This window comes from Sander lucioperca, chromosome 15, assembly GCF_008315115.2.
Source record: "Sander lucioperca isolate FBNREF2018 chromosome 15, SLUC_FBN_1.2, whole genome shotgun sequence".
Taxonomy (NCBI): Eukaryota; Metazoa; Chordata; class Actinopteri; order Perciformes; family Percidae; genus Sander; species Sander lucioperca.
Window position 1 is genome coordinate 16,545,586 of NC_050187.1, and position 16,982 is coordinate 16,562,567.

General features: G+C 38.8%; 1 protein-coding gene across 40 annotated transcripts in view; it reads right to left on the reverse strand.

Moving 5' to 3' along the window:
- Positions 1-3,104: 3,104 nt before the first annotated feature.
- LOC116052148 (neurexin-1a) overlaps positions 3,105-16,982 on the reverse strand; it is a 269,327-nt gene continuing 255,449 nt past the window's right edge. For 39 of the 40 annotated variants that reach the window (XM_035992628.1, XM_035992630.1, XM_035992629.1 and 36 more), the window contains one exon: positions 3,105-4,959. In XM_035992628.1, the coding sequence (XP_035848521.1) occupies positions 4,655-4,959 (305 nt within the window). In that variant the 3' untranslated portion in view covers positions 3,105-4,654. The remainder of the gene's footprint in view (positions 4,960-16,982) is intronic. The other variant, XM_035992634.1, reaches the window with a different exon arrangement.

Here is a 16,982-nt window from a genome sequence, read left to right on the forward strand (position 1 = left end):
CCTTAATATGTGCCAGTTCCATAACATCCTGGAATAATCTTTTTCTGGCCTGTAATGAGATCCCAAATATTTACTTACCATATATGGGTTACATGTGCTATATATCTTCAACAGTGAGAAAGACAGTCCACAAGGATTTTCACAGAAATTACTATATCTTTTAAATGTCATGTTTTATGTATATTTTCGTCTCCTGATTTCACTTTGTTAAATATGTGTAATTGGCTTTATAATGATGTTATGTTGAGGATTATTAGGCTGACATATTGATGTCCCTCTTGTGCTCATTGTACCTAACAAGCACTCCTATTATATAATAATTGAATCATAAGGCTTTGACTACCATAGTCAAACTAGTTATTTTATGTATGAATTTTGGTCTTAATATGTTTTTGTGAAACCCATTTGCATATTCGAGCAAACACCTCTGCTCTAATGTAATGTGTTTATTCTACAGTACTTCAGACAGAGCCTCATCTAACCTGCACTATGTCCTGTCCTATATTGTATAATACAGTACCATACCAGCACTCTTTTCCTAACCTATCCTACACGCCTCAATGTTTGTACTGCACTGATTGTGATCATTGAGATTAAACTTTTCCCATGAGGACATCTAATAGAAATAATAATTATAAACATATTAAAAATTAGTTCACATGTAATGTTTTTGCAGCAAAACAAAAGCAGTCTTTTAGCCTAAAAAAATGGCAGTGCTTCCTCATGCAAAATATGTTGGTATGGTAACGTTTCTATGACAAAATATGTGAGAACTGTCAGAACTTAACGCATACATACAAGCAGAAAATCATATTAGCGTATGTCTACAGCCTAAAAATCAGTGGGGCAAGGTCGGCATTGTGCCATTGTGTTTATACATTTCATGGGTCGCTGTAATGTGTAAGGCTTTGTGTAGGCTGACAGCACTATTCGCTATTCATTTCAATGAGACCGCTGCGTTGATACAGCAGATGCTGAATACTCAATGCAGAATACTCTATCAAAAAAACTTAAACAAGTTTAACCTTACTCCACTTTTGCCCGGTGCCATGCGAGGTCATCTGGCATCACACTGCATTGGCCAGTTATTTATGTACAAGCAAACATTCCTGGTAGATTTATTTATTTATTTTAAATAATTGCATTGTTTACCCTTCAATTTTAACCACAGAGGAAGAAATGATTGTCGCCATGATAACTATCTACGTGAATAAATGTCTTACGTGATATGTGATGAATGTATTCCCAGAGATGGTTTAGAAGCAAGACACTGCCACTCAAAGTAACTCCTGTATCTGTGTCACGTGGGTTTCACCACTGCCACGCCTCTTTAGGAGACTAGCGGCAGGTGCCCGATTGGTATTGAAACCAATGGGAGAAGTGAATGTGAAAACAGATTATGACCAATTCTTTCTGGCAACACAGATAGGCTAAAGTCAACTAACGTTTGCGAACGCCACAGATAACTTATTTTCGTAATGCTAAATATGGCTTTTAGCTGTGTAAATATATAATGTTAGCAAAAGAAAATATTAATAAATTATGCAAACTTTTCATCCACATGACTTTCACTACACTTCCTGGAAACAGGAGACAGTCCCAACCAAATACACTATTTTCTGCCAATTTAGAACAGTATTGGTTGTTTCTTGTTACATGAAAAATACCTGTTCATTTTGTTTTTTTGCTTGTGCTCTGCTCACTGGTTTGAAAACAGTGATGTCACGTATCTATGCACCAACTGAACTTTTTATAAATAATATAATAATAAAGGATGCATTTCCAAAATGTGATTGTTGCTTAATTAGTTTTGAATTTTTAATATCGTTGAGACCAAATTTTCAGGGACTTTAAAGCAGACTTTCTGTATTGTCATCTCCTCACCTAGTACTTAAAGAACTCCACCAATGTAGCTTCTTGCATTTAACACAGTGTATTTTTAGTCTGATTGCCACCTAATGTGTGATATTGTGTTAGCGAGCACCTATCCTACTGAGGTGTCCTTGAGCAAGCCTCAGCCAACTGAAATGAGGAATTTCATTCAATTTCCATATGGAGATCAGTAACATATCACACATTATCACATTAGAAAGCTGCTTGAGTAGTTGATGAAGAGCTGTGACAGTTGTGTGGACTCTCTTGAGGAACCATCTGTTTGCTGCAAGGGTTCTAATTGAGATCATGGTCTGTCACACCTTTGGGCTATGTGGAAAACAAACCAAGACTTGATCTAGGACGTAAAGTAAGAAGCAAAGCTTCAAGTTGAACTACAGGTCTAAAACGTACCACCCTTGTAGAGATTTACTGTATGTGTCTAGTGATGCTTCAATGTCCAGTACTGACTTTCACTGGGCTTTTGCGTAGATATTCAACTATTAAGGTGAGAGTTTTTGCCTTCAATTTAAAGTCAAGTAACAGCTTAGTGCTAGTTAATTTAGCCAGACGAGTATGGCGATGCCTCATTTGATGAAGTGCAGTTAATGTAGAAATAAAAACTAACATGGTGTCTGGATAGGTGTCTTCAATTTTTATACAACAGTGTTTCAAATATGTTTATGTTATGTATAAGGGTAAATATATGTAATATTTAAAGCAGCAGACCTGAAACTTTAGAAACTACCACTGTAGCTTTCCACTTTACTATAAATCATACAGTGCATGAATGGATGTGATGGCTGAACGTGACACCAAGAGTCAAAGTTATACAAAAACAAAGATGAACTTGTTAAAAAAAAAAACAGAAGTCAGTACTAATGAGGGGAAGTACTTCGACCAAACTGTCTGTGGAGTTGCATTGTGGGTAATGTTTGTCAAGGAAGAAAATGGCCATAGTGAGTCAGACATTGTTATAGGAGAGCAATGCTTAATCGGTGGTCTTTTAATTATGTAAACAAAGGATGTTTGCTTGATGACAAAATGGAAACCATAACACCTGGATGTTTCTCTGATACATTTTGTCAGTAGACTAGTTTAAGTTCACTTAGGTATTTTATTCATGTGATTTTTCAAAAACTAGTTTTTATAATTAATGTTTACGTGAAGTACAAGAAAAGTTACAATTGAACATAAAACACTCAAGAGGAAATAAAAGGGGAGCAAACAAAGAGAATTTATAATTATCATTTATAGTTCATGGTCATTTTCCTCATACTCATTCCAAGTACAGGTCTCCGGAAAACAGAATTGACTGACAGAATGACAGAACAAACACAGAACAGTTGAAATGGAGACTTATTTTGAGCTATTCTCCTCTGGTTTTGCATCAGTCCAAGCACACATTAGACAATCTTATAATAACACTTGGAAACACACAGCAAGTTAATTTATTTTAATCACTGTCATCATCCATCATCATCATCATCATCATCGTAGTCGTCATCATCATCACTCATTTTCTTGGTCTTCATTCTCACTCATGTAAGTCAGGATTGAGGAGGAGGCAGTGATTCTTAAAAGAGAGCCACACAAGTTGTCATGCCACGCCTCTCTGCCATCAACACCTTGTGCAGTTTTTGGGCTACTACTGGTCTGGGATCATCTATCTCAGGTTGGCATTTGTATAAAAACTATATAGGAACACATGTAAAACAAGGGAGAATCAAATTATTATCCAACTGAAAGAAAAAAATGCAGATGTCTTCATAAAATTGTCTATGTCTAGCAACACTTAATAACACTTATGTCTTCTTTTTGTGCTTTTTTAGTTTTATTCCAAAATGGTTGAGGAGCAGTTATAGTTTGCATCATCTATACAACAGGCTATAAAACACCACTTTGTCACAGTCCAGAAAGCACATATAGATGTGGTTGTACTGTATATAAACATATGTACTGTAATAAGATAATTTTGCGTGCATGGCTCCCAAATGATCACTTTAGAGACATCCCCCATTATTCTGAGGAAACTCTCTCCTTTGAGTTCACACGATGTGAAGACGAAGGCCTCCAGATTTTTTACTGGCACAATGGACATAGTTCTTCTTAAAACATAGTCTTTCAAAAGAAACTAGTATCTGTTCTCATATTTGCACTGCATCAGCTAGGTATTAGTCTGTGCCGGCCATCACTGCCTCTTCAGTGAGTACTTTGGCGGATTCCTTGGAAATCCATCAGGGATTTTTTCTTTCTTTCTTTTTTTCTCTCTTCATCCACAGTAAATGTTTGGCGTATTTATGTATGCATTGTGTAATTTTCTCTAGAAAAAGTCTCTTCAACACAAACACAGGCAATGTATATGAAAACAGTAAGTGTGTAATGCTGATTCTCCCTTTGCAAAGTGCATCAGCACCTCTGTTTACCAGAAACAAGGGAGTTGGATCACATTATCCTGGCCTAGGAAACAAGTCACAGATGGGTTAATGTTGTTTGGTTGTCATGTTAGATATGTATTCAGTTCATTTTTAAACTGGTCTCCAGAGCCATTTTTTCCATCAGTCTCTTTCTGGACAGTAAATCCTTTCCACTGTCTCGAGGGCTTGAGTCTAAAGAAATTAATTTTTTTATTTTTCATATTTACTTTTCAGAGCATTGTCTTATAGGAAAAAATGACTAAATGATGTTCATCTTTGTTATTATACTGTACACATGTTGATGTCCTCATTTGTCTTTTCCATAAATGTTTAAATTGGTCTGGCAGAGACCACAGCTTTGACAATCACACGTAGTACTCCTTGTCCTTGTTCTTCTTACCCTTGCTTGAGGTTTTTGCTGTGTTTACTGGTTTCTCTTTGACAATGGTGCCGTTGGACTGTGCCGAGTTGCTGATGTAGTTGCGACTCTCATCTACGTGGTACGAACCTTCGTCTCTGTTCCGGTATTTGTACATGGCGTAAAGCAGGATGAGAATACACAGTGCCGCTGCTGCTACAATGCCAACCACCATCCCCGTTGTGCTGCTGGACTCCCGGAAGACCTCCGATGTGCCTGGGTAACCCTTCGGTCCAGCGCCGGTGGGATTGGCTGCAAAGAATACAGAGATATGATTACCACAGATGTACAAAGCTCTATCTTTTAGATTTCATCATTATTACTATGACTGGATTTTGGGTGGTGAACGGATGCATTTCGTCTCTGCGTTTGTAGATCAATATCGAAGTTTAATGTTGAATGATAGTACAGACATCATGCCTCAAGGTTGCTGAAGCTAAAAGTAGATGTTAGCTGATGGGATTGGCTTTCCTGGCTAAGAGAAGAGCACGCAGTTACACAGTGAAGCGACAACAACAATGTCAATCATTACACAATGGTAAGCATTAGAGGGCCCCAATCAGATTCTGTCTAACTTAAACAAAACAAATTAATACACAAGTAGAATCTGAATCCTAATGCCTTTCACAATCCCATGTGTATGCAAGCTAAAAGTGCCAAAAAATAACCCTCACAGTGAAATGAGACACAAATACTACTATGTGGATTTTCTTATAAAACTCTTAAAGACGATATTTTACATCTTTTGACAGTTACAAAATCCAAAATTACTCTAGAAATTATAGTGAAATGCCACCTAGTGATTCCTGCAGCACCCTGAAGAAATTCCAAGTATATCTTAGAACATTTAATAAATATAGCAGCTGGACATTTTTGTAGACTTTGCTTTAAGTATATGCCATTTTACCTATCTAATATACTGTCAGCAATATAATTCCTGCATATCATTATTGTGATGATAATCACTGCTGTAATTGTTCATAATATGAGAGAGTGAAAAAGCTGAGGTGCTGTAGGATAAAGAGATTTTCTAAATTCAGAAGAGAAGCTGATAAGAAGACTAACGTGTCAATGATGCATATAGAAGCACAGTTAAGCTCATAGCTCATTATATGTTTTACAGCACAGTCACGAATGAACAGAGCACATTTACCAACATTCTATATATCCAAGCTGCATGACTGTATCACATAGTCTGTGAAAATAAATCTTTCCGAGAGAAACAATTGTTCTATTGACTCAACAGATTTTGCCAAAGGCTGTCCCCACTCCTGTTCTGAAATGGTGCCATTCAATGGAGCATATTCGGAAAACCCGTCAGCCCCCTGATATTATTCAGTCCTCCTGGCACGTCTCTCAGTGTGTTTTTGTAGCAGTCATCAATTCTGCCTAAGCCCTCTTAGTTGCGTTTGTGAAATCCAAACACTCAACACTCTGGTTCCGCTGGATTGGGGCAAAACATATTTGAGGGATTTACAGCTGGGTTCAGATGATAGTTATGTACATTTACACTGGACAAACTAACAATAACAACTGAAGCATAAGTAGCTGTGTTGCCCTGTAGGTCTGAATTATTTCCTGTGGACAGTAATGTTAAAGGTATTCAGCAAGCTTTGCAGTATTGCACGTTGCTGCTGCTCCTTGTCCTTGGCCCCAGAGTGCTGAAACAGTCTTACGGAGTGATGCTCTGAATATACTGTAGCAACAGGAATCCTCCACTCTGAAGCAATATATAGACCACTTTGTTACTCCCTGTAAAGGACTTTTAAGCTGGTTTCACACCGCCGTGCGGCAACTGCCCTTGCAACTGCCTAACTTCAAGGACCTTTCCCAAAAAAGCAAATTTATAGCGGTTGCAACCAGAAGTTCAGCCCTGTGAACTCTGGGTGGCAGAGCAACATCTGTGCTGTTCACATGGACGGCAATCGCTTTATACCCCTACCACCGTGATCAAAACTGTTTCTCCTATGCTGAGTTACTGTGTGGCGGTGTGAAAGCCCCATTACTATGGTCTAGTGTACTTTCATAATTTATTATTAAATATATTATGAACGCTACAGATTTATTTTGAAGGTGAAATGTTAAACCAGAGTGTGTTAGCACAGTCAAAGTGTGACGTCCAAATAAAGAAAAATGTCAGACTTGTGCTACAACCTTGATTGGCACAAGGTTTGTCAGCTTTAGTTACATACTGTATGTGTTTCATACTGATTAACACTTTAACATCTTATAATGGTTTTACTACGTTTCAAAGTAAGTCTGCGTAAGCTAGCAAGACTGCTATAATAGCTCAATGCATGCAATCCCGTTATTCTTAATGAGCAGGTAATGTTTGCTCCACTAGTATATTTACAATTTTGGATACGATTATATAATAATATTACTAATAATATATAGATATGTATTTTTTAGTAATGCTGCGAGTGCCATATTCTATCAGGACAATAAGGATGCTTATGTTTATATTTTCCTTCTTTAGCTCTAACGGTGTGTTCACGGAGCCAAAGTAATTGAAAAAAACTTGTATTTGCCATGACATTAAAGCTTTTCTAAACCACACGTTAAAGAGTTAGACATTCATCATTAGATGGGGTTGCGATACTCCTCAGCATACAGTAGTACCTATTTATTGAACACTCATTTTATACTAAAAGTTAGGGTTAAAAGATGGGTATATAAGCTCTTAATCATTAATGCCGTATACATTACTATATACTATAAAACTATAATATTGATCTGAATATTCATGAACATTCATGTGAGCAACACATCAGTCATCAAAGTGAATTGATTTTGTGAACACTTTCCATGAAATTTGATATTAAAATTAATTTTTGCTGTCCCACATTTCTCACTATTACGAGAGCATTTTGGTTTTAGAAAATAATTGCATCTTCAGCTTTTACATCAAACAAGCTTTAAAAAGAAATTTCACTTTAAAACAAGAACCACAACAATGTCTCTTTATTTCCGTCCTTTGATCTTGGCCAGTCAGAGTGATATTTCCACACAAATAACTTTCTTCTTAAGCTAGAACTCAGTATCCATAATAGTGAGCAACTCTCTATCCAGCTCTTACATCAAAAGGAAACTATATGGAAAACAAAATGTTGCTGCCATTGAAGTCATAATCACCTTGTCTCATCTTATCAAATCCTTATTCTATGACAGACAAACTTCTCTGAGCAAAGAGGGCAGTTCTTGTTCTCATTGTATAAAAAGGTTTTCTCCCTGATCCGTGAAGGACAGACAGAACTAATTGGATACAGCACATCCCAGTCTACACAATACTTTCTCAATGTCGAAAAAACACAACATAAACGTGAGAGTTCTATGGGGGGTGGGGGTTTCGGCGAGGGTCTGCCTGTCCTTTAGATTACAATAAATACAAGCAGCACTATGCCAATGTATGCATGCATTGCATGTTTTTCTTCTTCTATTTGCTACGGATCACATATACTTTACATCACAGCTAACCATTCTTCAAACTATGCTAATTTATTTTGGATTTTTGGATGAATTTTTCTCGGGATCTATTGGCTTCCAATACATTTTTTGATGTTTATTATTATTATGATAATGCTAGAATATCTTTGATCTACCACAGTGAACATCAATTCTACTTTGAGTTTAGCTCATGTTACATTATGTTAAGTATGCATAATTCTTAGCTGAGGAGCTATAACAATTTGCAAACATTACACGTCCTTCCACTTTGGACTATATGTCACATCTATTTCACTGTTACTTTTGTTATTATCCAGTGTTTACACAATAATTAAATCTAAATATTCGATAACACTAAGAGCATGTTGTACTTTTGGGGATCGGTTCTGCCAGTGAATAGGGAAGTGATTACACATCAGCATAGCCCACTCCATATTCTGAAAGCTGTCCAAGTTATAACAGCGCTCCTCATGTCTCTGATAGCCCTCTTCACTCTCTCTCTCATGAGTCTCACTCAGTGTTGATGGCTTTAGAGATAAAGTACTTTTTTGATTGCATTCATTTCTCCTCTTGAGTGACAGCTTAATGTTCACTGTTTGTGAATGGGGTAATATTAGCTAATGACCCATATAGATGGCCCATATGTCTATCTTAGGTGTATCTTGTTCATGCCATACCTAAAGGGCATGGAAAAGTGTAAACTGTAAAGGGCAAAAGTTCTCTAAGCTGTCTGCCAGGAGAAGAGATGCTGTTGTTCATTGACATGTTTTCCACCATGGTTAGACTGATCAGCGGCTCAAGTATGCTCCCAATGCCAGCAGACATTCAAGGGCAAGTGGAGAGAACCACTGGTGGATTGAGTGTGACTGAGCGTTGCAACAGATTAGCTCTGCTTGTGACAAGCCCACTTATCCTTGCAGACAGGTGTGAAGAATGCTCTTGCCTTGTAGTCAAAAGCCGCTGGTTGACACGGCTCTTCCCCAGCAAGCCATTGTGTGGGCATTAATGGTGAGTTACTTTCATATTTGCTATCTATCCTTTGTTCAGGGTCAAAAAGTTGAAAGTGTAGATAACATAGCAGATTGATAGAGGAGAGAGCTCTCGATGTGGCACTGAAGGGTTGTATTTGAGTATTCCTACAGCAAGGTAATAGAGTTGGAAGAGTTCAGGAGGCAAGCGGCCTCAACCTGCTATATCACGAGCCGTGCGATAACAGCACCATGGTGCACTGTGATGTAACACCTCTACCGCTGGGCTTTGCTATTTCCTCTTGCTTGGATCTGTTGATTGGCTCCCCCCAGGCTGAGTTCACACAGATACTTTATTATTGGGAGACCCTCAATCAACTGACCAAAATGTGTCTTTCATTCCTGGAAAAGTCAAATAAAGTAAAATAAAATAAATAGCCTATACGATCTTCAATCAATTTTACATTCACGCAGAAAGATTCTAGCCAACACTTTAATAATTTCCTACAAAATCCAATTTAATATCTTAACAAAGAAAGCTGAGTAGTGACCACTACTTAAAGGATTAACACTGCATTTAGCACAGTGCTGACACAGCCGTGTTTTGTCCAAAAAAGATTAGCATTCATTACAGCTCATTAGCTTTCATTTAGCTTCAGCAGTGTCTATCAAACAGCCACCTGATGACAAGCGGGGATCTTTCCTATTCCCTTAGATTAACTGAAACACCTGATGATGTGGCTCATTTGTTAATGAGTCTGGCTGTGCACACTGCACCGCTTTCCCTCAAGATGAAGGGTTCAGGCAAAATAATGTGGCAGACACAAGGCCTTCGAGAAAGCCTCATAAGACCTCAGTCAAAATGCATCTGCCTGTCTGTTCATTAGCACTCCATCACCTCAGAATGAAGGCACATAAACTGAGAAAGAAATAGCGCCTGAAACAAGTGTTTAAAATGATGGCTGCTCTTATACGCTCTACTCAAGCGTACCCAAGGGTAAAATTAGACATGGGGGAAATGACCTTAAAGTGGTGCCTAGCTTCATGGCAGCATGGCGGGGGTGCACTTGTGAAGCGATAGAGGTATGCTCAGGGGGGTTCACTTTTGAAGGATTGCAGTTGTGTAAAAAGTGCCAAAACAACTTTCTCCTCTCCATCTCATACCAGAGCGAGACTTAAATTACAGTATCACATCCACACTATCATAGAGTCCTTACTGTTTTATTCACAAGGACAAGAGTTAATGTTTCAGTCATTTAGTCACAAATCATTTGCTTTCACCAAGCCTTTGCAGAGATTTGTCTTGAAGAGACGCGCAAGAAAATAAATAAAGAAGCATAGATGATCTTATACATGACCCAGATCCATAAATGATAGTGAAAAAAATTAAATAGCCTGGCCAGGAATCACATTCACCATACAGAGAGGCACTGAAGAGTGCAATGACATGAGCACTGAAAATGACTTGGCTTCAATGTTCTGGTAACTGCAGGGTTTGATTTTATTTGAGCTATATTTGATTTCCTCTTAATTCTACCTGGATTCTACCGTGTGGATACATGAGCTTGGAGATATTAGCATAGGTGGAATGGAACGTGTCATTTAAAAGCCTGTGAAATGCCCGATTTGATTCCCCTTCTTTTTGCCTGACTTCTTTTTGCCATGTGCTCTCAAGGAGAGGAATGGGATCAGAGATTCTACACTGTCAGGCGGGATTTAAATAAATGGTCCTCTTCAAAGACTATTTTTCCTCATTTGTCTCCAGCGAGAAGGTTCATTTGTTTGGTAATTTGTAACAGTGTGAACAGGCTGACGGAGGCCACGGATGAAGGAAAACACAGAGAGCAGAGCAGTGGGGTTACTTCAGGTGTGCGTGAGGCTTGTTGAGAGGTAATGGAGCAACCAGGATTACTTAGGATATATTGAATGGACAGACTAGGCTTGACCTTTCATTAAGTGGTGGTGGTAATGGGTCGAAAAGAGTTTTGGAGAGTACACATGGACGATGCTTTTTCATAAATGGATGCACTACGGCCATGCCAAGTTTAGAATCAGGAAAAAATACTTCAAAGAATGAAGTTATTTTTAGTAAAAAGGTAATGAAAGGAGAGGTTGTTTGAACTCGGCCCTCTGCAACCTGCTACAGTTAATAAATAGAGATGAGTTGAGTGGTGCATCGTGCATCTTTGAGAGCTTAAGAAGGTGCGTCTGTGGGACGCCTTCAGAGCGCCCCCAGGCTTAATTGGCATGCTCGATGACACGTTGCTGTTATCCAGCCAGATTACTGTTATACCATCTTCTTACTTCACATATCCAGCCGTAATCATAAGCTGTCAGAGCCGTCATATAGTTGGGGATCAGTCTGCAGACAGGTCACTGTATCAACTGCAGCAGAGCCAAAACACTTATTAAATCCCTCTTCCTCTTTAATCATCTGAGTGTCCTCGAGAAGTGATGCGAGCCATCCTGTTCTTGTGACATGCTGGCAGCATGCCTGATGACAGCATGCGTGTGTGAGCCTGAAGTGGCCCTGCTCATGCTGATGGTGGATGATGAACAGAGAGCTGGGTGAGCATGAAGTGAGGTCCAAGAGCGAATTATTAAAATGTGTCTGAATTAGCAAAGTAAAAGGTATGGTACAGTTTAAGCCTTTGCCTAGAGGGGCTCCACTTAAAGAGGCAAGATGAAAGAAGGCGGCTGAGCTTACTCGGCTTGAACGTCAAGTCTGGAGTGCGTCTCTTGATTAGATTCCTACATTCCGGTTACATGTTCTTAGGGTCTATATTTGTGTTATATATACAGCCAACCTGTAGCTACACATGAGCTTTCCATTGCACAAAAGCTTAATAGTCTCTGCAGAAGATAATCAGATCTAAACTACAAACTCACACTGTGTTTTTTAAACCTTTTGACACAAACTGTTCTGTGCACTGTGTCTCTGAAGTGTGAAAGCGCTCTTTTTGTTAGTTGTTTCAATATCTCTGCATATTAATCCCAAAATCACATCTTTTTAATCAAACTAGTGGCTCAAAGAAATGGTGATCAATAAAAAAAATGATGCTCATTGTACTTTACAGTTTACGAAGAAGTATTTCATTCTGTGAAAGCTAAAGTTTATCTTTTACTAGAGACTATTTCACATTCTCAAAGCAACATGATGACCAGCATTATGTGATTAATATTCTATTTTTCTGGCTTGGAAAAAAAAAAAAGTTTAGAGCTTTCATATTGTCGCAGGATCGAGAAGTCAGTTAAGAAAAATGCAGCATTTAAGTGCATTTTACTGATTGGTCAACTAGGAATTGGTGGGTAATATTTCTAAGCCGTAGCATAACTGACCTTTGGCTGGGCTTGCTTTTCTTGGAAAAGCAAAGTCTTTCATGCCCTACTTAGACTTATAAACAGACACATTGTGTTAGCATCAATGTCAGCACACCCAAAAGACGTGTGGTAGAAAAATAAAAATAATTGAAAATATAAATATGGTGGGATCAGTAAAGAGAAAGACTGACAGTAAGTGTGAAATCCTGTTTTCTCTCAGAACACACTCCATTTTAAATAGAATGTAGAAAGAAGACTTGGACGGCATAATCCTCACTGAAAGAGTGCAGAAAAACAAAAATGGCAGAATTCAATGAGATTGTCTGCATGAATTGGCAAAGTATGCATTAACAACAGCAATGTGTTTTCCACATAAAAGCATGCAATATACTTGAAGGTCATCAGTGTTGTTAGGTGGGCAGTCAATCCAGTCTTCAGAAGGGTTTTTCATTTGTTAAACCATCTCTGCTAGTGGCAGTCTGTTGGCACGCAAGGTACATGCCAGTGTGTTCAGCAAAGGAAGTCATGAACACACAGAGTTCCAGCTTTGTATGATTGAATAACCTAGGGCAGTGACCTCTTAAGCCAGCACAGTGCTCTTAGTGTTTCATTAATCTCACAGCTACTTTTAAAACAATAATTTACTCTAATTATTTTCCCCTCCTGTCTGGGTGCATTCCAGTCATTGCCGTTGGGTTAAAGAGAGTATTCATTTGCAGTCTGATTTATTGGTTTACTCTATGTATTGTTTCTGCACCCATAAATTAGATCTATTAAAACAAATGTCAAACACATTAGTAGCCGCTACAGTAATGTCACTGCAGAATGCTTGAGGATAGAAAAAGACGAGAGAGCATAGAGAGAAGAGGAAACTAGAGATAATTAACCTTAACCTGCCTATAGGCAATCTACAGCGAAGGGCTACTGGAGCTGAGAGTAAAAGCACTGAAAGATTATTTGTAAAATGTAGAAGGGTGCGTACTGTATACCAAAACTCTCACTGAGGCTGCTGGTGTGTACTTACATTTGACAAGGAGCCCATTTCTTTCATAAAAATCATATTTCGCATGACTGCATGTTGCATAATTAATGATGGTGGAAAATGTGTAAACATATTAAAGATGAACATCTGGCTGATGCTGATGCAATGTTAGGATAGATCACCCTCCTGTGCCCCCTGCCCAAGGCATCATGCATACTGGGGTTTGCTCTCCAGTAACAATTATGGCATTGTCATTTTGGCATGGTACTATGAGTATTCCTTTTAAAGCAAAATGTAAATGTAACAAAACAGCTAGCAGCAGCTAGCCAGCTAAAACGGAGAATTGTTGTTTTTACACGTCTGTTACATTCAAGCCATTGCCAAATTAGTTACTACAAAGCTAAATAGGACTATCAACTCCACACAACTCTCTCTCTATTCCTCAGTATGGCCATGTTCAGAAGATTGTGGCGTCCGGTGACTTTCCCGCGCAGAAACTCAAGTGAAGATAATTACCTCTTCTGAAGAGTCCATCATGTTTTTTTAACCCTCCGTGTCCTCCTGCTTGTATCATGTGGACACGCCGACAGTTTAGTTGTCATTACTTAGAATTAGGGCTGTCAATCGATTAAAAAATGTAATCTAATTAATTACATACTCTGTGATTAATTAATCGAAATGAATCGCATACATAATTAACGGTGCCTGAACCGATCGAAATTAACGCGTTATTTTGACAGCCCTACTTAGAATTCCTCATGGGGACGGCAGAAACTACGCACTATAGCTTTAAAATAAGCTAACTAGCTGCTCATGGTAGCTTCATACTGTACTTACCATACAGACACGTGAAAGGGATCAATCTGCTCATCTAACTCTCTCTATCATTAAGTATATTCCATTTCTTTTGCAATTATTACTTCAACAGAATGCAGCAATACTGATATGCTTAATATTCAAATGCAATTCTAGAAAAACTATACAGTAATACACTTGGACCCAAGGCTCAGCGCTCTGACAATATTACTGTAAATAGAAATGCTCACATTAACAGTATATATCTTTCATTACTAAAAAATTGTGTTATAAAATAATCTGATTTGGTGAATAGAATTTGATTAATTTAAACAAACAAACTAGCAGCGAAAACACCAAATGATGGGGAACAAAGGCATTTGCAGGGTGTAACCTTGGATATGGGTCACTGTGCAGCAGCTGCCCTCCATCAACGGCCTGCATGACGCCAATGAAATGAAGCAGGCAGGTAAGAGACATCCGTTCTATCTGACCCCATGCAGCTTGGCAACAACCTGTTCTATTAACTTTCAACATGAAAACTGAGGTTGGTACTTGAAAATCAGCACCGACCGCCACCTCGGGAGACTGTTCATGAGGCTATTTTCACACAACTGCGCAATTTTCTTCAGATGATTAGCCAACACTTTATCCTGGCCTTTAAATGAACAATCTTTTTTTGTGTGGAAAGTGTAGCATTTTAAGCTAAATGTCAGGATTTATATAGTATTTCTGTAACATCAGACTTGCCCTTAAAGGCATATTAGGTTATTATGCAGCATATTCATGTATCTCCTGATAAAGGTGAGGTGAGATCACATGGAAGCCAAAGCACTTGCTTATATGCACACTCCCCCAACAAGCCTCCCATTACAGATCAGATGTGTTGCAGCAACATGGGTCTGTGTATTCCTCAGTGGTTTCCTGAACCGGGGGGTGTGAGATTCAGTTTGCTGCAGTATGATCTAATCGGGTGATAAGCTCTGCTGGTACCACTGGCTTTCCATGGTTTCCGGAGGTAAGAGAAATAAAGCATGGCAATAAGTAAGTTTACCCGATTGATGTCACTCAACAGCTGATACACAGAATGATCTAGAGCTGACCTTGGGCCAGTGATAGCTCACATAAAAGTCTGCTTCAAAGCTCACCTCTAGGGATCACTTATGCACCAACATCATCCTGTATACATGCGCTGTGAAGCCTGAGTGCAAGGTTGAGAGAAACACAGATATCAAGAGTGTGCGCATCTGGCCACTGCTTTTGAGTTGCCAGACAGAACAGACTGTCAAGGTGTAAAATAATACATTATTGGTGTGTTAAAAAGAAGTTGGCTGAACAGTAATATGAGAAAGTGGTCCTTTATCAGCAACAGTGGATCCTTTATGCACAGCAACCCTGTCTGAGATGTGGTGAGTGCTTGGCAGAGCGTGTGAATCGTTCTGAATGTAGATATTAATCAGGATACGGTGTTAGACAGCTGCCACCCTGGGAGTCCGCAGCTCTGGTGTCAAATCCCCTTCAGTGATCACAGAAGGAGAGGGATACTCTGCTCTGGGAGTGTGCGTCCCTGAGCATCACACAGTTCGCGACTGATGTTTTGGCAGATGCCCTTGTCAAAAAATATCATAATGCAAGCTGCTAGTGTGAATCAGTGCACAGACTAATCTCCTGTGGATGATATTTGACAGAGGTAGCAGATGTACATTGGAAGTACCTATTGTGATGCTGCCCAATGGAAATCTGACGTGCAGTATGAGAGTTATAGGAAGGGAGTTACTGTGGCAAAAGCTAATCTTGCTAGTGGAAGGCCAGAGGAACAGGAAGAGAGACAGACTAGAAAGTTGATAGTCTTTGCTGTGAGGCAGACATTAATTTAGTGAAGGTTTTATGACCACATACTGATCAATAGCACATCTAGATGGAGTGGTGGGCCTTGGGTCTGGACTTAATTGTTCTCGGTGCGTCTCATCACTTCAGAATGCATTTGAAAATCCTTCTATTCAAAGGCGGGAGCAAGGGTTAGACTTAATTGCCTTCCGTGTGTGGCAAGGTAAGAGATTAAAAGTTTGCCCGTATTGCAGGGAACAAACAGATTTACAATTCCAATTTGTAAGAGTAAAGCTGATAAAAACAGAGTAAAAAAAGTGCTTTATTTGTTTAAATATATGAGGACTGTTACAACTGTGGACTAAAATATTTTGTATGTTTTATGAAGAATACACACTAATATGTGTGGAGTTTACGCAATCGTAAACTCCAAAGGATGTCACATGCAGCTAACGTGAACAATAGTACATGAGGAACAACAGGGTTAACTCCCACTGCTCGCTGTAGAGCGTAATCAACAACAGTGGGGACCCTCTACACACTTGTGTAAAAATCAGCCCTCTACACACTTGTGTAAAAATCAGCCTTCACACACTCCTCTCTGGGTTTACCCTCCTTGATATCGTGAGTTGGGAGTTATGTTGGTCTGATAATTACTTGTGCGTTGTTCTGTTGTTCTGAGAACTCTTCTGTTTGTGCATTAGCAAAAGCCATGAGCTGACAACGACAAAATAGGTGCTCAATTAAAACATCGTAATAACAGATGCTATGACACATACAAAACAAAGTAAGCAGTGTGGAATTTTAAGTTATGCATGCAATTCTCACAGACAGAGCTGTTCTAAAAAAAGTGCTGATGTTGGGTGAGTTAAATCTCGATGGGTGGAAGCCAAATAATCTATTAAAAACCAGAAGATAAAACTATTATCATGCAA